The sequence below is a fragment of the Struthio camelus genome, chromosome 7, assembly GCF_040807025.1.
Source record: "Struthio camelus isolate bStrCam1 chromosome 7, bStrCam1.hap1, whole genome shotgun sequence".
Taxonomy (NCBI): domain Eukaryota; kingdom Metazoa; phylum Chordata; class Aves; order Struthioniformes; family Struthionidae; genus Struthio; species Struthio camelus.
In genome coordinates this window covers 14,183,981-14,208,128 of record NC_090948.1, presented here as the reverse complement: position 1 = coordinate 14,208,128, position 24,148 = coordinate 14,183,981, and the positions used below count along the sequence as shown (strand labels likewise).

Sequence of the window (24,148 nt, the reverse complement as noted above, 5' to 3'; positions counted from 1 at the left end):
GCAAACCTGGTATTCCTGCACTAGGGATGGTGTGAGCTGGAAAAGACCCTTTACTTTGTGCTGGTGATGGGCTCGCAGTTCGCAAGTTGTGCAGGAGATGGGGGTGTTGCTCACATTACCTTTGCCTCCTGGAGAAGGAAAGGAGTAGAGAGCAACTGCTGCATCTCTTTGGCACCAAGGCGTCTGCTAAGGGCCAGGGGATCTGGCAAGGGAGACATTTTAATAGGCATCATCAAGTGGGACTTCAGCAGTGCCACCTGTTATTTAATAGTGATAAGCAGGCTCTGCTGAAGGGTTTTCAGGGCTTTCTTTAGGAATACCAGTCCTTTCTGTGGGTATCTGGCTGAGAAGTGAAGGCTTGGGGTAGTATTGCTGACAGAGTATGAACTGATCATCTGAGATTGCCCCTGAGTGTGGCAGATGTGGGCGATATTCACAGGTAGTGATTTTAGATGCAAGTAACTGCTTTCTAATCTGCAGGATAGGAAAGATCTGCTACTGGGGTGCTGAAAGCACTGCCCTAAAGAAAGCGTTGGTGAACATAGCTGTGGATAAAAGCCTGTCACATACTGTGCTGTCTCCCATACAGCTGGGTTCTTGTGGTGACAAAGAGGGATGTGGTAAACACAGAGCAACACCTTGTGATGGCAGGATTTGAGAAGGGAGATGTGTAGACAGGTCCTGTTTTGGAGTGGGTGGGTTTTTGATCATGAAGTCAGGGAATAGAGATGATACTGCAGAAATGAGGAGCTGATCCAGGTGTGAACAGGGACTAGGTCTTAAACAGCATCCAGCAAGGCTGAGAAGATAAAGGGATCTGGGTGAACTGCATTCCTGGCAGCAGTGGCCAACCAGCAATTGCTAGCCCCATAGTGGTTTTTACTTGTGGTGAAAGTGGTTCTGGACATGCAGAGAGCTTCAGGAGCAGGCAGCTGCTGGGCCCAGGGGCCTGGAGAAACTTTAGGCATAATTCAGGGACAACTGCTGTGTGTCACAGCTGCAGCCCCATTTTATAAGGCTGGCATTAGGTGGGCAGTGCATCTCTGTGCAGTGCATGGCAGTGGCAAAATCCAGGGATGGGATGTGTGCTACTGATGCCCTGTACTTGGGACGGTCTTCTTGCAGCAGTCAATCTTGGGAGAGAGAAATAAGATATTTCCCCTTACTCATGCTATGTTGTTCCTTTGCAAGTGTCTGGAGGGTGCAGTCTTGGGGACCAGCCTGGCTCTATGCCTGCAAAGCAGCCCCTGCAGCTGGTTTGGTGCAACTCATGTCATCTCCTCACCCACAGTTGTGAGCACGTGGTTATCGATCAGCTCTGGCTCAAGCCCCCATCACTGCTCCCACACAAATGTCAGCTCCTAAACGTTTTGACAGCGTATTTTGAAAGGGAGCCGAACACAAACCAGAAATAACATCCCTTGGGTGGAGGACGAATGGTTTGCTTCCACTGCCCCCACCTTCCAGTTTCCCTCTCCACATTATTGGGATTTCTGCCATGAGCAGGGCTGTGCCCGCAGGTAGGAGCCCCGGCTGTAGACCAGCTCTCCTACCCGCTGCAGCCCCAGTACTGCTTGTGCTTTCCTCTGCAAGCCAGCTGACACCCCAGAGCCTCTTCTCACTCCTTGCAGGACAGTTCTTTAGCAACGGGTTCCATCGTTTGCCACAGCCAGCAGCGTTTGCAATCCCCTCTTTTCTTTTCCAGCTTGCTGCTTACTCTCCCCAGCTGCAGCCAGGCTGTGTGGAGACCTCCCCAGCTTGAGTTAAATGCTTTGCAGCAGGAGGTGGCTAAACGTGGGGCATTGGCTAGTAGGGAATCCCTGTTGCTCTGCCAGCCCAGGTGTTGTGATCACCAGTCCTTCCTCTGTCCCTCCACTCTCCACTGGGTTAGAAGACCTAACTGAGGGCAGGGGGAGGAGGAAGCTGTTGAGCTGTCCATGCTCTGGGACGGACAGTGCGGGGGAGAGCCGTGCAGTGGCAGATCCATCCTCGAATGGCAAAGAATGGCTGATGTGGTATGTGGGAGGGTGGGATGATTAACATAACGCTAATTATTGACGCTCTTCAGAAGGGGAAGGAGAAGGGGGAAGGTCAACTGTGGGTTTGATCAGGAGAGAAAGTGTTGACATTTTGCTGCAATGAATAGCTCCAGAGGGATGTGGCACCAGCATGGATGACTATGACAAGGGTGACCGGGGGATGTCCCGGAGCTGTGGGAAGAGGCAGCGTGCTCTATCCCATTTGCACTGTGCAATTAGTCACACCTTGTCCAGGGCTCAAGCTGTAAAGGCTCCTTGGGCTTTGCCAGCAGAAAGTAGGTGTCCTGGCCAGGGGGAACGTTGCATCCCTGCGATGGAGGGGGGGGCACTGCCGTGAAATAAGGAAATACACCTTCCTTGCTCCTTCTCCTGACACAATCCAAAGGTGATGCTACCGTGAGCTGCCTGCAGAAATTACTCTTTCTTGTTTTTCTTCCCCTCCAGAATAAACGTTACCAGTCTCCTTTTCTCGCCAGTGGAAGGTGACAGGGCTGCTGGGGTTCCCACACACACTCACGTGCTCCCACAGCCAGGCAGCCCCATTCCAGGGAGGGACGCTGCAGAGCTCCAGGGCAGCAGGAGGGGACACATCCACATACCTGGAGCAGGCTCTGGAGCGGTGCTGTGGATGGCTGTGTCCATGGATATGCTGTAATACACCAGCACAGTGTCAGCCACGAGTTATTAATCCCAGCTGCATTGCTTCATGCCCCTTACCCATCTCCAGCCTCTTTTCATACACATGCATACATATACAGATACCTATGGGGAGGAATAGCTACACTGCTGTAAATATATATGTATGTATATTAGGAGAAACAGTGAATGACGGCTGCCTTGTCTCAGGCAGAAGCACACATAGCAGGAGAAAAGGTTGGGTGATGCTCCAGCTGATTTGGTGCGGTGTCCTGCCCCCGGCCCTGGCCCCCGGCGGCACAGCGCAGCGCGGCTGGTGACTCGGTGGTGTATTTCAGCGGCGGCGGCGGCTTGGCAGGGCTCGGGGCTCCTCCCCCCGTGTGGTGTTACCCTCTCACTTGATCAAATCCTTGAACGTGAACAGTTTCACTGAAAAGCACTTTTCAAAAAAAAAAAAATCCGCCAACAGTAAGGAACAGAATCTAACTACCGCGGAGAGAGTTTTTTTTTCTTTTTTCCTTTCTTTTTTTTTTCCCTTTTTTTTTCCTGGTCACCATCTCAGAGGCTGAGAAAAGGGGAAGAGAAAGAAGGAGATCGAGAGAAAGAGGAGCCTTTTGCAAATAATTATTATAATTAGAATCCAGCCCCCTTCTCCTAAAAAAAAAAAAACAAACCTACACTCAGCGCTTCACCCCCCTCCTTCTCTGAGCCCCCCGACCCGCTCTGCAAAGGCATGGAGAAGGGGACTAACGGCTTTTCGACCTGCCACACGGTTTTTCTCGCCTGGACATGGCTCTTACTCCTCTCTTGGTGTTGCACCGGCGCCGAAATAACTTGGAGATCCTGCTCATCTCCATCTTCCTCCTGGCCGTCCTCGTCGTTTCGCCTTAGGCAGCAGCAGCGACAGCCGCCGCCGCCGCGAGGATTACGGAGCTGGCCAGGCGGCCGGGCGCGGGGCTCGGCCGGGACGGCAGCCGCCGCGGAGCCGCTGCCAGGCGGGGAGCCGGGAGGCCATGCGGGCCCGCGGGGAGCGGCGTCCCGCTCGGCAGGGGCGGGCGGCAGCGCGCCCGGGGGCCGGGGCCCGGCGGCGCCGCCGCGGACCCGGCGAAGCAGCGAGGGGCGCTGGGCGCTGCCAGCGGGCGGCGGCCGGGGGTTGCCCACGGCCGAGGGGCAGCGCGGCACCTGGGCTCAGCCCCGCGGGCCCCCGGAGGAGGGGAAGGCGGCGCGGATGCGAGGGGCAGAGGAGCTGAGGCTAAGCAGCACCACCTTCGCGCTTACCGGGGACGCGGCGCACAACCAAGCCATGGTGCACTGGTCCGGGCACAACAGCAGCGTGAGTATCGCCGCTTCGGCCCCGCCCGGCCCGGCTCAGCGGGGAGGAAGCCGTGTGCTCCCCGCAAGGCGGGATCGTGCTACACTTGCCCCTGCGGCCAGGAGTGCGGGGAGGAGAGGGGTGCTTGGCGGGGCACCTTGCCTTTTTTGCAAAGGGAAGGGGGACGCGCAGCGATTGCCCCAGAAACAGAGAAGTTTTTCTGGGAAAGAGGGGAAGGAGGACCCCCCACCCCCGGCAGAGCTTTGATTTTGAGGGGCAGCGCAGACTGAGCCCCACCAAGAGGGCTGGGCTGGCTGCAGCCGCCCCCCTTGCGTGGGGAGGGTGACCTTCTCTGTCTCGTGTTCCTGCACAACTGGGTCCCCTTCCTCTCCATCTCTTTATATAGAATATACATCTCGGTATGCTTTGCTGTCTCCGTGCCGAGGGATGAATGATGTACAGTGGTGTTGGTGGTGGGGTAGAAACCCTCCCATCTTCTGCTCTGCAGGCTGGAGACACAAGATAACCCTTTAATTCATTAAAGGGTGGAGAGCCCCTCAGCATGTTACGGGGCTCCAAGAGAAAGCAGGCAGTGTAAGCATGATGAAAAGTTTTTTTTTTTTTTTAATCGATGGTATTTCATGCCTTTTTCTGTGTAGTCAACAATAAGGAGGAGCTGAGGCATCCCTGAAAGTTTGTGGGGCTGTGTATGTGTGCGTGGGTGCCCCAGAAGACCACCCGCTAGAGCACTGTAATAGCGCAGGGCCCTCCCTCGCACCCTGCTTTGCAATGCCCAGAGGACGGCTGTAAACAGAACTTCCCGTTTTCTTTTAACCTGGTATCAGAAATACTATTTCTACTCCATTATAAAGCCTGAGAGCAGGCATAATTTAAAAGGACTCTGGGAAACCCCTATGTTTAGTGACAATGTTCCCATTGTTCTGATTATTATAGCTCGTTACTGCCTTTAAAATGCCTCTTTTATTGTTTTGCTGCTATTGGAAATGTGCATAAAGCAATTAGCAGTATAAAATAGATTGTCTAGATTTTCAGATATATTCCTCATGAGACTGATCAGTCATTAAGAACCAGATTATCAATCTATTTATTTATCTATCCATCCATCAGCCATGGCTTAATAATGTGCCATTCAACCACCTCTTTATATTTTTTGAGTGAAAGTTTTTCTCTGTTTATTATTGCTTAGGCAATACTGCTGACAGCACTGTAGATATTACTTTGATTTAACCAATTTTTAAAGGCAGTTGTGTTTGCCAGACATGAATTCCACTGTCATTAAAGATGAAAGCAAACATTCAAGAGAAAACAGCTGCATGGTGTATTTCAGCACAACATTTGTCTGTAGGATTATTTATTTTTAATATAATATGGCATGTAATGAAGGAAACAACCTATATGCCCTCTCTTTTGTTTTCATTTCAATGCTGAGTCAAAGGGTGTTGAGTAAAAGAAGCTAAAATCCCCCCATCCTTTCCCAGCATGGATTTCTTATAGTTATTAGTATTTCTGGGTAGAGTAGCAGAGAAAACTCATTCTGTAGGCATTTGCAGGGGAAGAAAGTTTTTTTTTTTTTTTCCCCTAAAGTGCAGGTCAGAAAGATATTTTCAAAAAATGCTCCCACACTTTGTTTCTTTTGTGGAACTATGTCATTTAAATAACTACCTTCATTTATTCTTTAACTCCAGGTGACTGAGAAAGGTAATAAAGGAAAGCTTCTCAGATTGTTCATGACTTCCTGTTAAGATTTTGCACCTCAAGATACTGTGCATTGAAAGCTTCTGACTCAAAAGCAAGAGACAAGGCTGTTTATTACCAGTGTGGTTTTATCTCTTCATGATTTGTCCACTATGAGGGCTGGCACTTGTAGACTTTTTCTCTCGTGTCTCTCTCAGACAAAACACACTGCGTTTAGTGATTGATTAGATTTTCTTTTTTTTAAAGTGGTGTATTATGTGACTACAGAGGGGAAGTTAAATGCTTGAAGTTGGGCCCTTTTATTTATTAGCTGACTCCAATGCCTGCTTTTTGCTGCAGTTTGTTTTTTACTTAATTTTACTGTTGGAGGGGAGGTCAAGCAATTTGCCCAAGGTTACTCAGGGAAACAGTAGCGTGGCTTCTTTTGCCAACCATGTTAGTGCCCAGTTGCACACCCTGAAGCATTTGTTTTCTTAGGTCACAATAGACGTAAAGCAGCAGGAAGGTGAACTGAAAACGGACAAAAGGTATTGACTCCTGTCCCATTATTATGTTGGATGTCCTAGTAGAGCAGATAGGAGATGTCTGTGCTGCTGCTTTCAGGCTACCAAGGTAGTACAGAGGATATGGATTGCTTTTACCAATTCCCTATTACTTGAATGGACTTCAAGACTAAGGCTTCTTTCTGTTGCTTATGATTTGTTAAAAACATGATCATAGAAGTTTCATGTAATGAAACAGTACATTTCAAATCAGATATTAGTAGCGAGGGGATTTCTAAGAGCTGGATGGATTTACAAAGAGGAGGAAAGCACGGTAATAAAAAATCAGGTTGTTTCTGGGAAGTATAGATCTACAAGCCCTCTACAGAGGGGAGATCTTTGCAGCTGCTGCATATTACATTTCCTAGAATATTAAAAGCTGTTGTGTAGGTTTCTCTCTCTCTCTTTCTTTCTTAACTCCCTCTATTTTCCTTCCCTCTAAATTCAATTTAACTTATTGAAAAGAATAATCCCGCCCCGACGCCGAACTTTTGTTTTCACCTTTTGCAGATAGGGACGTCAGGATTAGGATAGAAGCAAAAGGCTCGTGAGATTGAGGAATTTGGGTTCTCTGCTTTGTCCTGCCCAGAGGCATTTTGTGTGACCTGAGGCAAGACAATCAACCTCTCTCTATCTCCTCTTCCATGTTAAATGAGGATAGTGCTACTTATCTACCACAAAGTGGTGTTGTGGAGCAGAATTCATTTCTGCTTTGTACAATACATGAAGATCTAGTGGAAATTGTTAGGAAAATGCAAAAATATTATTCTGTATACAAATGAGGTTTGTATTCTTTCTCTTGCCTTCCTGGGAAGGGGACTCGGCCTAATTCAGTGGTTCTGATATTGAAAAAAAGAGAATTATACTTGGGCTTCAAGTATCAGTCTATCCTATAGAACCATTTATTGAGAGAGGTCACTGAAGCTCTTGAAGTACCTGGGATAGACCAAATAGAATGTTTTCTTGCTAAAGCCTTTCTGAAGGAAGGAGAATTTTTATTATAAACTAGCACTATTCTCAGAAGATCTGCAAGCCATTATTTTTTTGAAGTCGTTCCACTCTGAACACACACTGAGTGCAAATGTGCCATTCAGTGGGCAGTTGTATCCTTTACACTTGTTTTCCCCTTCTCTGTATTTTGTTATGTTATTGCATGAATTTTTTCTTTGTTATGCACACCAGATGCTCTTTTCAATCTTCCTGTTCCTGTGCAGATCATCTGATTCCTCAAATTTTCTTTTCTTCCTTCTTCCCTCGCTGATTTCTAGGAAAAGGACCTGTGGAAATAAGTGATAGCGCCTTTAATGCTGTTACGTCTTTAAATCTCACTGTGTTGTTTCTGGAGAATAGTTTTCCAAGAGATTTCAGCAAGCTACAGTGGATAAAACACTCAGATTGCTCTCCTAATGCTGTCACTAGTGCAATGGGACACGGGGACTGCTGTCATTAAGCTTCAGAGTTATCACCCTGATGAATGTAGTGGTTTGCAGCACATATTTCATTCTGTCTATGCTTTTTCTGTGACGGCAGTGCGCCAAGGTGTGCGGTTTTTCTTTTTTTCCATGTAGGAAGTAAAGATACACATTTTTAGCCTTTTAACCTCTAGAAGATGATCTCAGCATTATCTGTGAAGGATCTCAGCTTACGATCCTAGTTGTGGAAAGAGCTGTGGTGCTTTAGCTCATGCAGTGGCCATCCCACACATACATGCCCTTGCTGGACACCAGAAGCCTTTCCAGAAACCAGAGGCAAACTTCAGAAGTAGTGTTAAGGATGAGAAAATGTACTGTAATGCCAGAGTAAGAGCAGGAGAGGACATTTGCCTAAGGCAAGGACAGTACTGTAGGCTGCTTCAGGCAGGTTAAGTTCCCAGATGATCTTGGGGGTTGGATTTTTCATGCTGTAGGGAAAAATATGTCAGCAGTGCATATTTTAATCTCAAAGTGAGTGCAGACGATGCTCCTGCAGAGGTATAGTTTACCAAAGTGATGTTGCTTGTGCAACCATGCAGCTGCATTTATGCTATTTTATAACCCAGGCTCTGAAAGTCAGGGAAGGCAGGATGAGAGCTGGCAAATGACTGGACTGGGACTGTTTAATTCCTTGAGTTATACCTGTGTCAATCATGCTACGCTGTTTAGGTAAGAGGTCCAGCAAGCCTACTGCTGCCTTCTGTAGTGTTAGCATGGATGCTGGTTTCACTGCAAGACTGGGAAGGTGAGATGTTCCTGGGAGAAGAATCTGGTGAAGAGGAGACTGAGAGTACTGGAGTGGCCTACAGCTACCTAAAGGGGAGTTAGGAAGATGATGAAGCTTATCTTACTCATAGGGAGAGGATATAACAGGCGGTAAGAGCCACAAAATACATCAAATTAGACCTTAGGAAGAGCTTATTCTCTAGGAAGGTAGTACAGCCGGTCACCAGAAAGGTGTGGGGATCTCCATTTTTGAAAGTTTTCAAAACTCATTGGTCTGTCCTTGGTAACAGCCATGCTTCAAATGGTCAGTAGTTGGTGAAAGCCATGCTCCAAATGTGAAGATGGACTGAAGACCTTCAGTGATCTCTTCCAACTAACGCTTTTGTGATTCTTCTTCTCTTGTCATCATCAATCCTTTTCCTTTACCCTGAGCAAGCTCTGAGGGCTGGCAGTGAAAAGTGAGTTGTACAAGAGCTCAGAGTGAAGTCTGTCTCTTCCGGGAATGATTCTTCTGACTGCTCTTGGCAGCGTTCTGGTGTGATCTGCTAATGTGCTGGTGGTTTGATGCGGAGACATTACTCATTCCCATGGTGAATTACAAGCTGGGGAGGCTGATGGGCTTGCTTTGTGCCAGGTAGTTTTTCATTAAGTTCCCTAGCAATGCAGTGTGTGATGGGCAGAGCAAGGTGAGCAATATTTACAATTCCAAATGGACAGTCCTGCTTCAGAGGGAAGGGAGAACGATCTCTAGGCAGGCAATGTTGCATTTATTTGTCAGCCATGGGTAACTGCAGAAACAGTCCAGTTGGATTCCAGTCTAAAATGTTTACCCCTAGAGTGCAAGATGGTGACAGAGCAATCAGATTAATTGCACTGCATTTGATACATATTTTAATTGCTATTCTAGACTGATTCTTCTTCAAATAGCTTTTGGCTACGTTTTGGTTTTGTCGCCACTGAAGTTAGACAGACTGTGTCACAATATTGTAATATATTTCCCCTTCTTTACTACCCTTAGTAATGAAGTTTGCCACTAAAGTCATTCTCCAGGACTTTACCAATCCATCTTTAATTAATATTCTAATGGAGGATGGGGAAGTAGTAATGATAATTGCTTTTATGGCTGTGTTAAGTCAGTAGAGCAAGGGGAAGGCGTCTGGAAAATATTCCTTGGGTTATTTCTCTCCAGGCTGGTTTCATTGCAAAGTCAGGTCAATGCCCAGTGGATGGGCCTTTATGTTGCTTGTGGATTCTGTAAAGTTGACAGATTCCCTGGGCCATTACCCAGCCTGGGGCAGCAAGCTGTTGATGTTCTTGTTGCCCAGGGCTTAATAATAGAATCTCTTCAGTGTCAAGTGCTTGTCAGAAGTTTCCCCTCGGGCCTCAGTACTCAGTGGAACTTTTTCACGCTCAGGGATGAGGCCTAGAACTTGCGGCCAAACTTTCAAAGCAATTCAAATGCGAACAGAAGAAGCTGTGTAATTATTTTAATTAATTTTTTTTTAGTGGAAAACATTCATCTATTTAGATGGCAAAGTGTTTTGAAAATAGGTTTGAGCAGAGAATTGATGTTAGGCAAAAGAAATCTCTCCCAAAGGGGAGGTGAGATGGGGGCAGAAACTTTCTTGAATGCAAAGCGGGGGGAAAATGAAACTTCCTGAGAGTTCCCAAATTTATAGCTGGATTCATAGGTAGAGATTTTAGAAAAAATATGGAAGCAGCGATGTCTAATAGGTAAAGCACAGCTTAAGGAGAAAGACTTTTAATATTAGTTGTACTACAAGATCCTGTGAGCCAGTCTTGCAAACAATCAAGGATTTGCTTAACTTAGACCATAGTGGCATCACCCTTAAGTTCGCTGGATCTCGGTACACGAAATGGAAGAGAGCAGTACATGCTTACCTGAGTCAGTGTTCTTTTACAAATCCAGATATGGTTCAGGTTCGAAGGCCAAATATAAGCTCTTGCTTAGGATTGGTTCCAATGGCAAGGAAACCCATCAGTTACGCAGTTAAGGCTTCAATTAGATCTTAAATCCAGTCCGGAAATCAGGCCAGTCCTGACTTCAGTTTGGATCGGAGCGCAAACTGTTGTGGCTTGGTAGGGGTTTGGTCAAGTTTAGCCTCTAATGAGAATCTGTGTTTGAAGGTGTGGAGTCCAGGCTGCCTCTAAACAAGAGAGTAAATTAAATGACACATTCCTTGCAAAGTATTGAATGCTGTGACTGCAGAAGGTTCTCAAAACAGCAAAAATATTTGATCGAATCCTTATTTAGCATAAATTGATGTAGGACAGAGCTAGGCCAGTTTACTCTTTGGGGATTCAACATGCAGTATCTTATAGCAATGAAATTTGTAGGGTAAGAAGGAAAAATAGAGAGTATGGAGGCTAGGGAGCAGGGAGCTGTGTGTGGGGTAGTATAGCTAGGAGATCTGCACACAGAGACCCTTTACACTCCTTGAATTACGGCCATAGGGCTGTGGGTAAAGGAGAGATTCTTTCTCCCTTGTGCACAGTCTTTCCCTCTCCCTTGCTTGGCCCTTGGAGGTGAGAGTTTGACTTACACTATAAGCTATGCTAGGGTCTGATCTGGTGACGTGCCTCGCAGAGCCCAAGAGGGATTTTCCAACAATCCTTAGTTGGAAAATACTGCTTTGCTGAAACCAAACTTCTTGGTTTGCTTAAACTCTCTGCAGGAGTCCAAGGCAAATGAGTTCCCAAATTCTGACTTTCCCTTAATGTCCAGAGAGATTTACAGTATCATCGTTACATTCCCTCCGTGAAAAAAGAAGGGCACAGCGGTATTTCTTTTCCTGTCTTTATGGGATGTTGTGAGACTGAGGGAACTGAATGAAGTTTGCTGAGTGCTTTAAGAAGGTGACTGTGTGTGTATTAAACACATCTGATGAATAATCTGCTGTAGCAATTTTAAGGTCAATTCCCAGCCCTGTTGGCCAGCAGGGTTCCAGAATATAATGAAAATCAGAAAAGGCCTATATTGAATAGCCCAAACTCTCATTCCTTCCCCCTCTCTCAGTCCTGAAGGAGACCTGATCCTTCTCCTACTGAAGAGTGGCAAAACCCTCTGTTGTTCAGCGAAGGTCCCTAACAGTGAATGAGTTGTTATGCTTTTATGCCCTTTGTGTTCAGATATGTGACACAAACACTAGCGCAGCAGATCTGCGGAGCACTGCAGGGCCTCAGCTCCCGAAACAGTGTCACTTTTAGTTAGCTCCAGTGTGATTCAGACACCCTGGGGTGCAGGCTGTGGATAAGGGTGCTGGGTTGCTGAAGAGTGTGTTGAAAGCAGAGCTGGGCGCTAGAGGGAGCGTGGGCATTTGCTAAAGGAAGGAAAATACCGCAAAGGATGCGGAGGGAAGCCAGGAGCTGGGAAATGCATGCTGGAAAGATGGGCACTGCTGAAAAATTGATATGAAAACCCATTTGGAGTCATTGACTCTGTGAAACTCCTGCGGGCCAGGGTTTCTGCTGTGAGAGAAGAAAATAGTCTTATTATGCGCTTGGCCACGATAAGAGTGTTTCACTCCCCACCCTGTGCAGTGGATACCGTCTTCCTTTTGGGTTCTCTCTAATTGCTGCCAAGCTTTTACCTGAAGAAAGGAGTCTCAGTGCCAGGGTGTCATCTGCTCCAGTCCCCTCCAGACTGAGTCAGGTGAAACCCCAGCAATTGCTGGCAGTGCTGCTGAACTGGAAGAAAGGATGGCATTAACATTTGCAGTGCGGGGAAGCAGCTATCCAAATCCTGCTCCTGAGTGAAGTGGTGTATGCTCTCTCCCTCCTCAACTGCAGTGCCCCATTCCATCCCTGTGACTAGCCTCTGGGGGATAGGTGTTGATAGACCTGCCTTGCTTCCTGATCTGTTCCCTCTCCTGTGCCATTTTAGCTGATGAGTGAGGGAGGGGCAGTTGCATTTTACTGCCACTCTCCCCGCATACCTGATCTGCAGAGAATAAGTTTAGGCTGAGGGGTCCCTGCCTCTTGGGACGCCACAGTTCATCCTTTGAGGTTTCCATGGACATGAGGGTCTTCCACAAATCCTAGCATTTTTAAACCTCTTTTCTTTTCTTCTTTATGAATGCAAGAAGACAGAATGGGCTGGAATGCATCCTAGCCACCGCACTGTGGGACAAAACAAAATTTCTCCCTTGAGAAGGTGGTAATGCTCACTGGTATCCTTGGGACTAAAACAGATGTTTGAGACTTGAGAGAGCTAAGTTTGAGCCTCAGCAAATTGCTTAGGCTAGTAATAGACTAAAGGCCTGGGGATCCTTAAAAACAGCTGCTTTTGCCCTCTTCTAGACACTAGGCCAGTCTATAACAGGTAGGCACTGTTGGGGCGTTTTTAGCAGACAGCAATGTTGCTGATGCACTTTGGAAATGTTGTGCTGAGCCCCTTCTGGGTATTCAGTAGAGGACTCCAGTGAGAGGCTGGTGGAGTGGAGGGCTTGTGCATAGAGCTCTTGACAGCTTTCAAGACAAAGGGGAAAGGATGGGCTGAGCTTGGATGTGTTTCCTTGGGGTGTCAGAGGAGAGCGGGCTGTGGATGCAGTTCATCCTCATGATTTTTGGACTTGCAGTTACTGTGCCTAATGGGGCTGTACATTGCCCTATGCTTGCTTTCCCCACCTACAAAGAGAAGTTAACTGGTTTCCTCACAAGCAGGGCTATTGCTCCTGCTTAAAATGGATGGATATTTGCAAAGGCTGTTGGGTGGACGAGAATGCGTAAAACGTGATCGTTTAGCTCTTGCAAAAAGTGCTTCAGGGTCTGAAGCACTGAGGGACCTCTTGGGTGGCACAGGTAAAGGATTTGCTCTAAGTTATACTGCTGGTCAGAAGCAGAGGTGGAAGGCAAGTTTCCTGACTCCTATCCCGTATTAATATGGCTTCTTAATGGCAAAGGACTTGCTTTACTTCAGCTCTGAAACCACTCAGATGCTTGATGTATTTCCTGTTTAGGAGATACTGTATGAGAGAAAGAGAGGAAAAATAGGTGAGAAGAGGATTAAGAGTGGGAAGAGCAAGGCTTTCATTAATAATAGGAAAGTGGAATGTATTCCGCTGAAATCATTAACAGAGTAATCAAGTTAAAGTGCTACAAAGTTCTGGCTGAAAGTGATTTAAGAGCATCTTCATCTGCTGTTTGTATCCCTTTACTAGCACAGCTTCCCAGCTTGAGTTAGTTCAATTGTAGCTCCTTTTGAGGTGGGAGACAAAAAGCAACACAGTGAGAGTGTGGGAGCAGAGTTCGGGGATCCCTTGGAAATACATGGACAGGAGAGGGATCACATCTGTTTCTTGAGGGGGCTGGGAGCAGGCTTTGCATTATGTGGCTGGTTGGTAGGGGTTTGGGATGATTTAGGATGATGGTCATAGCAAGGCATATGTGGGTCTGTGTGCCTCTTTGCTTGTACAGTTTTGTCAGGGGATAAAGTAGTAGGTTGGACTAGTAGTAGCAGTTCAAAGGTCTTGTTAGCTTTCAAAATTGTTAAGTGGGCTTCCCCACCCTTTGTATTTTACCTTCCAGTGCAAGGAGAAAAGTCTCTGTCCCACACCAGGCACTGGTGAAGAATTCCCAAGTATGAGTGAGCCTGAGCAACAAACCATTTCTCGTGCAGGGATGGGCAGGAGTCTCGCCATGCTTGGCTTGCCCTGCAAGGGGGAGGGCTGTTGCAGTACGCGAAGGGCAATATCCTTCCTCTGCCAGCCACCTTGTTTCTGTACCTCTGCTCCTGACTGGCAAAATGTTGGTAGCTCTTGGCACTGTAGTGGGAGTGTGAGTTGGGGAACAGACGGGCACCTAGTGCTGGGGCCCTGTGCTTCTAGACAGAACTACAGTAGGAGCCCTGACTTTGCAATGGGCCAAGGTTTTGTTCCTGTTTGGGTGTTTGAAGTTTGGTGCGAGACAGGAGACTGGTGAGTCTGCAAGGAAACTGATGACCTTGTGCACAGGAAGCCTTGGTCACAGTGTGTGGTGGGAGAGGGCACATGTGAACAGACCTGTGCAGTTAGGCAGGAGGTCTCTGAAAAACAGATCTGCCATGTGGCCTGAAAAAAAGGATTCCCTGTGAGACAGTGAGATTGCAAACCAGTATGATAGCCACATTACTTGGGAGAACAGTTGTTCTAGAGGAGAGGTAATCTGTTTTCCAGTATGCTTTGGCAACTATTGGAACAACACCAAAAGAAAGCCCCATGGAATCACTGTACCCAGATCAGGTGTTGCAGAGATATAATGGATGTGGTTCACCTGTAATTGGTCAACTTTTCTGGGTAGCTGAGCCTTAAATGGACAGGCTTTCAGAAAAGCTCAGAATATGGAATATGAGAGGGAAAGGTTTGGCTGGGGCACCCTGGTGGATTGTTATTTCTGCTGAGTGCTTTTGAGATTCTGCCTCGGTGGCTGCACTGAACACTTGATTATCTGACCTGCAAGAGTTGTCCGCTCTTCAGAGCATCAAAAAATGGAGAGAGGGAGGGGAAAAAAAACCCAACCCCAAACCCTAGCTGTTCTGTTAGCAGCAGAAGTAATAAAGCCTGGGGCCCTGTTTGCAATCTCTTATCCTTTAACTGCTTTCTCTCTCAGGACTCCTCTGCCTCTCAGGTGTCCCAGTGTTCTCTTTCCTCTCTCCCATGACCCCCTCATACCTTTGCTACCCAGCTGGAGGAGTAAATAGTAACATGTGCTGTGTTTGGCTGAGTGTTACAGATGTGCTGGTGGGCCAGCCATGGTCAGTATGTTGGTCATCTGGAGAGCTGCCAGCTCTGAGGACGGACACTGGGTGGCTCGTAGCTCAGGCCAGATGTTAGTTTGAGACCTGTTCCTTCATCTAGCTGATGATTTTTACAAAACTTACGGTAACTCAGTATTTCTGTGACCTTTCTTCCCCTCTTTAATTCAGTTCAAATAGTTTAATAGATTGCAAAGTTATCTCTCCCGCGCTAACTCACAGGCAGATGGAGGGACAGTGTGATTGTTGAAGCTTTATTTCTTTTTGAAGGCAACCTAAAACAAAGCTACAGCATCAGCACTGAGGAAGCCCTAATTGATTTAATTAATGTTGTTCACTGTTGTTTTTCGCAAGCTTGCCTGGGAACTCTGTTCCTTTAATCAAAAGGCAACATTGCTGGCAGTGTAGCACTTTCGGTTTGCTTGTGTTGTGTCCGTCTATTCCAGGCTCAATTCTACCTAATTTTCTTTTAAGTAATTTAAGATTGTCTTCATCATTTGTTCCTACTTCACATACCACAAGTGACAAAACCTGCCTTTCTGGGTTGCACTGAGGTCATGTTTGATAGCTCTTAGCTCTGTATGTTGTTTTTTGTGTGTGTGTGTTTCCTGTAACGCTATTGGAAACGGGCAATATACCAGATGGGGGAGAAAGTGTCTTAGTGAAAACTCACAGGAAGGGGAAAATGGAATATGAGGAGGGGAAGAGGCAAATCTAAGTATAACACTGAAGAATGAGGTCAAATGTTAAATTAAAATATTGTATTTTTTGAGAGTCATTTATGTCTTCTGTAAAATGAGGAATTCTCACCTTTTTCCCCAGAGACAAAGGCTGACAGGCAAGGAAGTCACTGACTAGTGGAGACTGTTCTCAGATTGGGGCTGAATGAGCTGCAGAGATTTCTTATGCTCTCATTCTAGTGGAGAGGAGGGTGGGAGTTGAGAGCTGATCTGCAGCGTGCTTAAGGACACAGAAATGAGTTGATATATGTATGAAAGCACGCAGTGCTGCTGTTTCTGCTTCACGGCTCATGGGGAAACACCTTGTCTAAGGCTGTACATTCCGATCTGTCAGAGCTGTCTGTAACATTTATTGCCCTTAGTAGCTAACAGGTTCATCAGTACAAAATTTGCTACACTTGTGCTCATCAAAATGGGCTGCATGTGGGCACTTCAGAGCAGAGGACGGGGAGGGATGGAATGGGGCTTCCCAGGCTTTTAAAATCTGGGCCCATTTCAGTCACTGTGTGCTTATGAAAAAGTGTGTTTTAGAAATGTGGAAGTGATTCTATACTATACCTTTGTTTGTGTGTGTCAGGAATTGTGAGTTGATAACTATAGAACTAATTATTTAACTAGGTAAACTGTAACTGCCATGTAACCAGAGCTAATCTGGGGCCATAGTCTAATTCTGCCTGCTTTTCTCCATTGTCTTTCTGCACCTTGTTGTTGTGGCTGATGAGCACTGATCCTTTCGTAGGGGTTTGCTGTGTATAATAGTGATGGCATAACCTTGCCATTTGTTTTTACCTGTGTATGTGGAGTTTGAATTCGATGTGCGGGAGGCAGCATGGGCGTTCCCTGCCAGCCTGTTCCTACAGATGATCTGTTAGAACAGGAAAGATGTTACCTTCCCTGTTGTTTCTCTCTCTCTGACACTGGCCTGTGCCATTCTCTGCCAGTCTGGATGCTGGTCAATTTTGCTCACTTTCTCCCTCATACATGGGACCAGAAGCAGTTTTGTTCCTGCGTGATGGTCCCCCATGGCAAATTCATGCTAACAGACTGTGCTGGCTATGGGGAGGCTGGTAGCTATTTCCATTTTTTTCTTTATTTAATGCTCTCCATCCAAAGGCAGGTTTGTGCTTGACTTGTACTGATTTATTTTACTTGAGCATCCTCCTGAGGCAGAATGGACCTAGTCGAAGAAGTTAGCACCAAAGGAGGGGGCAGTCCCCTGAGCAAGGCAGGTGCAGCTACTTGGGAACCTAAGCAGTATTTCCAGGCTGTGCTTGTGCTGTCCTTGTGGCTGAGCTGAGCCCTAGCCAAGTAGAACAGAGGAAAACGATTATATGGAGTCAGTGTGTTAGTGTCTGAGGCATGGTCAGCTCAGGTTAGATGTGCCATGGCTGAGAGCTGCCAGGGTGCCATGCAAACTAAAGCTTTGGACCACTGGTTAAGTGGTCCATCAGAGCAGGGATGCCAGTAAATATGCATTACCTGTTCAAGGGATGCTGTTCATGGTCCAAAATCCACTCTGGCTTATGGTGGTTTCATGCTGATATTGCTCCAATAGAGCTTGATTTGTGCTAGTGCACAAGGTTGTGTGCAGCTTTATTTTGCTGGTGAGTGGGTCCTTTTGTGCTTCTTTTGCTCCACTCTCTAGATTTGTCGTTCCTCTTGAGTTTTCTTTTCTAGCATACTGAGTTTAGGGCAGTGGAAATGGGCTGCTTGCTTGTGGGGAATGTTGACTAGTCTGCAGTCTGAGGAAGGAAGGTTGAGATATTGCCATAGCGAGGGCAAGTATCACTCTCCCTGTTTGCATTGGTGGGAAATGTGCATGTTCAAGTGCAAATTTGCTGGAGTGCGTTAACATGTGCCTGCATTGCAGGCATTTGCAATGCAAATGCTTATGTTCATCAGCCACCAGTGATCTGGATGCTGTAGGATGGGAACTGCTGAGCTACGCTTGCCAGGTCTTTGTTCCTTTGAGCTATTATTAAGGTAAAACCCAAATGCTAAAATAGTTCCTAAAGATTAGCGTGCTGATCCTGGTTCTGTGCAGGCACGGTTGTCCGTTCCTGCTGCACAGAGTATCTCTCAAAGTCTGTCAGGCAACTGTGTCCTCTCAGTTTACTGATTTGCTAAATGCCTTCGCTGCTTATGAGGGGCCATTGTCTTGAGAGGTCACAATCCTCTTCCTGGAGAAGAGTTGGAGGGAAGGAACAGTTTGTAATAAGCTAGCAAAACATCCTTTAAAAAATTGTCCCATCCTGTAGCCTTGAGCTGGGATTGCAGGCTCTTGTGTGCTCACTGGAGAAGCTGCTGCTAAGGGGAAGCCTTGTTTGACTGGGTAGATTAGTAGTATGCAGCCTTGGCCAGACAGCCCAAGTGCTGTGAGTGATCCCTTTGCCAGATTGGAAAAGCAGTTTTGGATCCTGGCACTTCTGATCAGAGTAACTGGAATCTTTTGGTCTTTCTTTCACTATCTCTTTAATGAAATTGCTGGTCTTGGTTTAAATCCTTGGTGTTATCTTGATAAGGACCCATTTGCCTTGATAAGGACCCTACCTTGATGCAGCAATGGCTTCTGTCAAAGCAGCATGTTTTATTCCATCTTTCTTCTTCCTGATGCTGGAGTAGGGCAGAAATAATACCTTCAAAGTCAGTGGTGAGGCACTGGTGGACTATCAGTAAGATTGGGATTAGACTCCTGTGCCTTTCCCTTCTCTGTCTGCTGGCGAGCTGGAACAGGATGGAAATTGAATGCCTCTTCCATCTACGTGGCTGTGCTTCAACCTATGTTTCACAGCAGACAGCAGCCTGAGAAGTATTAATGCTATGATGAATTACTGAGCAAGTGTCACACAAGTGTCACTGAGCTGTGTGGTGGAGCAGAGGGCTGTCTTTGGAAGGGCTTAAGCAACCCACTAAGACAATCTTTTAGATGCAGCTTTCAGTGTGCTGATAATCAGGGCTTCAGTTGCAAAGTGCTGCCAAGCGGTGTCCAAACGGCATGTCAGAAAAAACATAGGGCTTCTGAGGCTTCTTCACTGCCATGGTGGTCCAAAGAGACTGTGCTGACTTGTCGTATGGCTCATTTCATTGCTGCTCTGCTCTTTGTCCAAGCTCTGAATTGCTTTCTTGAATAGGAGCATGTTGGCTGAGACCGGCTCTAGCTGTGCTGCGCTGGTGCTAGCTTTGGCCTTTCTACCAGCTCAAGTCCTGCTTGGCTCATCTGAGGAGCACAGCCAGCGCCTCATGGGGTCTTGGTGAAAGGCCTCAGAAATCATCTGAGCTTTGGCTCTGGAGTTAGGTCTCCTTGGCTCTTGAGGCTGAATGACTTAAAGCACAAATAGGCAGTGCTGTGAAGATGGTGTATTTACTATAGTGAGTTTTCTTCTGCTTGACAGGTTAGAGATCTCTAGCTGTTCCTTGTCATACAAGATCAGATTCAAAGCTAGTGAACTCTATGCATTTCTATTGACTTTAATGGGCTTTGGGTGCAGGCCCAGGAATAGAAGATCAGATGTGCTGGACCAGACAAAAAAATCCATCTATTTATTTCTAGCGTCACATTGCTCAGTAGCATGGCTGTATTGGGCATTGAATTGTATCTGCTCTATCTAGCATCTGTCCTGTATCTAATGTAGTGTAATATAAAGAGTTCTGCAAATAACTTGCTGCTCAGTTTGATGTTTCTGAATGTGTGTGGGGTGGTTGACAGAAGGGAAATAATTTGGGCTTAGTCCCCAACCACCCTCTCCATCCTGACCTGTCTCTCCAAATTCTGACGCAGACCAAGCATAGCATCTTGTTCTGATTTCTTGTAGAAGTGTACATTAACCACATTATAAGCATTTAAAAATGATATTTTGTATAGGAAAACTGAGACTGATATTTGAAAAGGCTAAAATGAAACATTCGCAATTATATGCTTGTAAAATTAAATTCAGTAAAACTTAGATGAGATATAAAATATGCTGGTCTTGTCAAGTTGCCATTTTACTGTTTAAAAAAACAAAAAATCATGCTTGAAGATATCCCCTCTGTTTTTCAGCACTGTCCTGTACCTTGGTCTCCTATTTGGTGGAAGGGAGGTAGCAGTGTTTATGTGCTATTGTTGGAGGAAACCAGTGAGCTCCGTAGATAAAAATAGACATTATAGTCTGATGCAGGCCCTGTTAGTGAGACTGTGTTGGTTTGCTTTAATTACAGGAATTACCTTGCTGACGTCGGTGTGTTAGTCAGCAGGGCACATGCTTACGTGCTGTGCTGAAGATGGCCAGAAAGTGACAGTTACTTTTGACAGCAGATTTTTTGCAGGAGAGGTTTTTAAACTAAAAAATTCAAGCTAAATAGTGTGTCTGTGGATTTATTTATTTGGAAAACATGCTTTTAGTAATGCTTTTTTATAATAATAGCAATTGTGGAAATAGACAAGAAGAGGAGGTCTGTTCTATGCCAGCTATAAATCCACCAGTATGTGGCTGGGTAGGCTGGGAGACTGGTGTGTTGAAGAGTGGGGGAAGTTGCACCTTGGCTGTGGATCACTTGGCCTAATTTCTTGGATCCAAGAAAATAATTTGGCAAATGTTTTCATTTTGCTCAAGTTATGTTCTGATGCTAAAACTCCAAGGGTTTCCATTAAGTGATACAACTGAAGTGGAGTCTTCAGTTCCTTTAGAGGCAATAGGATAGGGCTTACGTGGGCACGTTACCTGTGCATGGCACAGAAATGTATGAGGCAGCATGTCCTAGTGAGTAGAGAGCTAGAGTGGGATTTGGGAGCACCCAGTTCTTCCTTTAGCCTGTAAACTAACCACTGCCAAGCTGTTTCCCTCTGTGTCTCAGTTTCCCTGTCTGTGAATGGTTGATAACAAAGCTGACCTTCTTTGTAAAGCCCTTTGACTGATGAAAAACACTAGACAAACACTGTATTATTTATAGCTATTAGCAGTTGAACTTTGGACTAAGAAGCTTTTTCTTTTTTTGCATCCTGCAGAGAGTCAGGTGCTGGCCACAGCTACAGGCAGGCAATAGATGAGAGCCATTCTATTTTATTTTTCTAATCTTAAACCTTCCCAGGCCACATAAAAAGTATAACAAAGTTGTGAGCATACCTGGCCTGTTAGGTTGTGATCCCATCAGTCTTCAGGGGTTTGTAGTCTAAAAGCTGCTATGTACATATTCCAACTGAACTCAGTTTCTGATTTGCTTTTTGAAGCATAATTTCGTTTATAAACGTGGAGACTATGTGGGGCTGGAGACTGGTCCTGGGGTAGGGAAGAGTCTAGTCTGATTATTTTAAAAGAATTAGTTCCGATGAAATATTTAGCCTTTAAACAACACATTTAATACAGTGAATTGCATTTTATTTATTAATGGCCATTGCAATGAGATTTGGAGAGAGGTTCTACTAAAATGCACTGTTGTGATATTGCAAAATATAGTAATGACTATAATATTTTGTTGAATTATTAATACACACTGTGCCTGTAGAGTTACATAAGTGTCAGATTTCAAAATTACTTTCATTTGAGGAGTGACGTGTGGATGCCCGTGATTTTGTTTTTCTTAATAGATTAGTTCTTCCAGAAAAAATTATTATTAGTTAAAGCAGGGACAAAATGAAAGCAGGAAGGAGAATCAGGTCTTGCGACCGTTTAGTTCAGCTCTCTTCTCTTTGTCAAAGCACACTCAAGAAATGGATCAAAGACTATTCTGTCTGCCAGAGCTAGGTCTTTTTGCAAAGAGAGATTCCATGTAGCAGAAAGATTACAGTTAAAGGGAAGGGTACATGAGAAAGTGAAAGCCTCCACCTTCCATACTTAGTTGGAGGAGTTTACAGAATCACAGAATGGTTGAGGTTGGAAGGGACCTCTGGAGATCATCTAGTCCAACCTCCCTGCTCAAGCAGGGTCCTCTAGAGCATATTTCCCAGGATCACGTCCAGACGGGTTTTGAATATCTCTGGTGAAGGGGACTCCACTACCTCTCTGGGCAACCTGTTCCAGTGCTCTGTCACCCTCACAGTGAAGAAGTTTTTCCTCAGGTTCAGATGGAACTTCCTGTGTTTCAGTTTGTGCCCGTTGCCTCTTGTCGTGTTGCTGGGCACCACGGAGAAGAGACTGGCCTCATCCTCTTGGCACCCCCCCCCCCCCCCCTTCAGATACTTGTACACATTGATGAGATCACCTCTCAGTCTTCTCTTCTCCAGGCTGAACAGGCCCAGCTCTCGCAGCCTTTCTTCAGAGGAGAGATGCTCCAGTCCCCTAATCATCTTTGTTTAGTTGCAAAGTGATGCTTTGAGGCAAACTGTGCTTGCAGATCAGTGCTGATCATTGCTGTTATGTATTCATCCAGTTTGGTGATAGGGAGGGTATCCCAGATGTATACCAGTCACCTTAGGACATCAGGTGGTGGGTGACAAATCAGCTTCTGGAATTTCTAGGGTGCCATCTTCCTTAGCTTTTAACTGAAGATGCCATGTAGGCAATAAAAGAAGGATTAGTTTAGCTCCATGGGCTGTTGCAGAGCATTGGGCATGGCTTTGTAGACTGGGAAATACCAGTACAGGGTACAGCCAGACATGGGGCTGAGACTGCTATTCTTTTAGCAAAACACCCTTGTCTTACTGTTGCGTGCTCTACTGCAACTGGCTGATTTGTCTGCTTCATCCATCCCTTGGTTCTTCATATCAAATAGGGCTGGGCAAGGCTCTTGTAATCTCTGTAGACCAGATTCTCCTCCCTTAGGACAGACGCTTTAACCTGTCAGAGGCTTGGCTTGAAGCTAATGATTCTGCTCAGTTCAATTTGTGGCTGCGTCCTTGTGAATGATGGCAGAGTCTGGCTCTGGGACTCCAGTGTTCACCTCAGGAGGGATGCTGCTTCTTTCTTTCTTTCCCAGTTTATTTCTTTTCCCCAGATGTTGGCTGGCCCATGCTTCCCCTCATGTGGGACTGTGCTGGCTTTGCTGTTAGCATTCTCCTCAGCATGCTTCTGATGCCAGTGAACACCCTCCGAGGCAAAGCCTGGCCTAGCTTGGGGGATAGAGTGGCTCAAGGACTGTTCCCTGTTGACAGTGTGAATGAGGCCACCTTGTCTTGAGGAGGAAGGAAGTTTAGCCAGATGGAGGCAGACCCTGATGTGCCATGTGATCTCTGGATGAGCAAAGAGACCCTGGACTGTTTTATTTTCAAATAAAGACATACTAGAAAAGTAATAGGCAAATGAAGAGCAAAGACGCTATGAAAATAAAGATCTCTTCTATTTTTAACAATTGTTCCCCACTCCATCTCTTCAGATGGAGTAGAAGTTGTCTGAAATCTCCTTGGACTTTATTCTGGGTCTATAATGCCAGTACAGGATAGTGAGGATGTGGGACTACACCGGAAAGGTTCCCATTATCCGCCTAAAGCTACTGCTCTGGAAGCCTCCAAGTAATCTACTTATCCAGTTACATCCTTGCTCTCTGGTGTGCCTCTGTGGGTTGCCAAGCAACTGGGAAAGGATTGCAAGGCATTTTTGTTCATTATTGGCAACCAGGGTATTTACCTCCTCCTGCCTGCATCTTTCCTATTTTATTTAGTTTTGCAACCAAAGCTGTCTATCCAAAGTCCAAACGAAGTCTTGCTGGATAGTTGTGTGTAACTTGAGGCCTTTTGAACGATATAATTCTTCAGTCTGTGTCTGAAGACATATGCATAATACACATATATGCCTTATTTGATAATAAATTACAAATTCTTTAAGATGGAGACTGAAATAGTAAGAGGAGAAGTGCTATTAGAGTATCCTGGGCTTTATGGGGCACAAATCTTGTGGATAAACTCCTAGCCATATGTCTTAGAGTGCGAAATTTTAAAGTGACCAACAGATGCAGTAGGAAATTTGGCCTATGCCACAAAGACATGTACAAAGTCACCTGGACTAGGATGAGTGGCTTTCTTAACCTCAGGAGCCAGTATCTGAATCTTCTTATGGTCGGGAGCCAAAGGAAACAGACTTCAGAGAGCTGATGGGAGAGGGAGCTCTGGACTTTATCTGAAGATGGATGATTGCGTGGCTCCTTACAGATCCTGCCATGGAATGAAGTTGAACTAAGTGTGCAGCTCTCAGATCTAGTGAAGACATTAATTCTGAGGACTATCAGGGAAAATGAGCGTGCATAAGGGCAGAATAAGTTCAGAGTTAGATATGAATCCTAGGAAGATCATTGAAGCCTTTTCTT

General features: G+C 45.9%; 1 protein-coding gene across 1 annotated transcript in view; it reads left to right on the top strand.

Annotated features, from left to right (window-relative positions):
- The first annotated feature begins 3,329 nt into the window (after window positions 1–3,329).
- SORCS3 (sortilin related VPS10 domain containing receptor 3) overlaps window positions 3,330–24,148 on the top strand; it is a 307,446-nt gene continuing 286,627 nt past the window's right edge. The window contains exon 1 of the mRNA XM_068949693.1: window positions 3,330–4,008. Within this exon, the coding sequence (XP_068805794.1) occupies window positions 3,409–4,008 (600 nt within the window). The 5' untranslated portion in view covers window positions 3,330–3,408. The remainder of the gene's footprint in view (window positions 4,009–24,148) is intronic.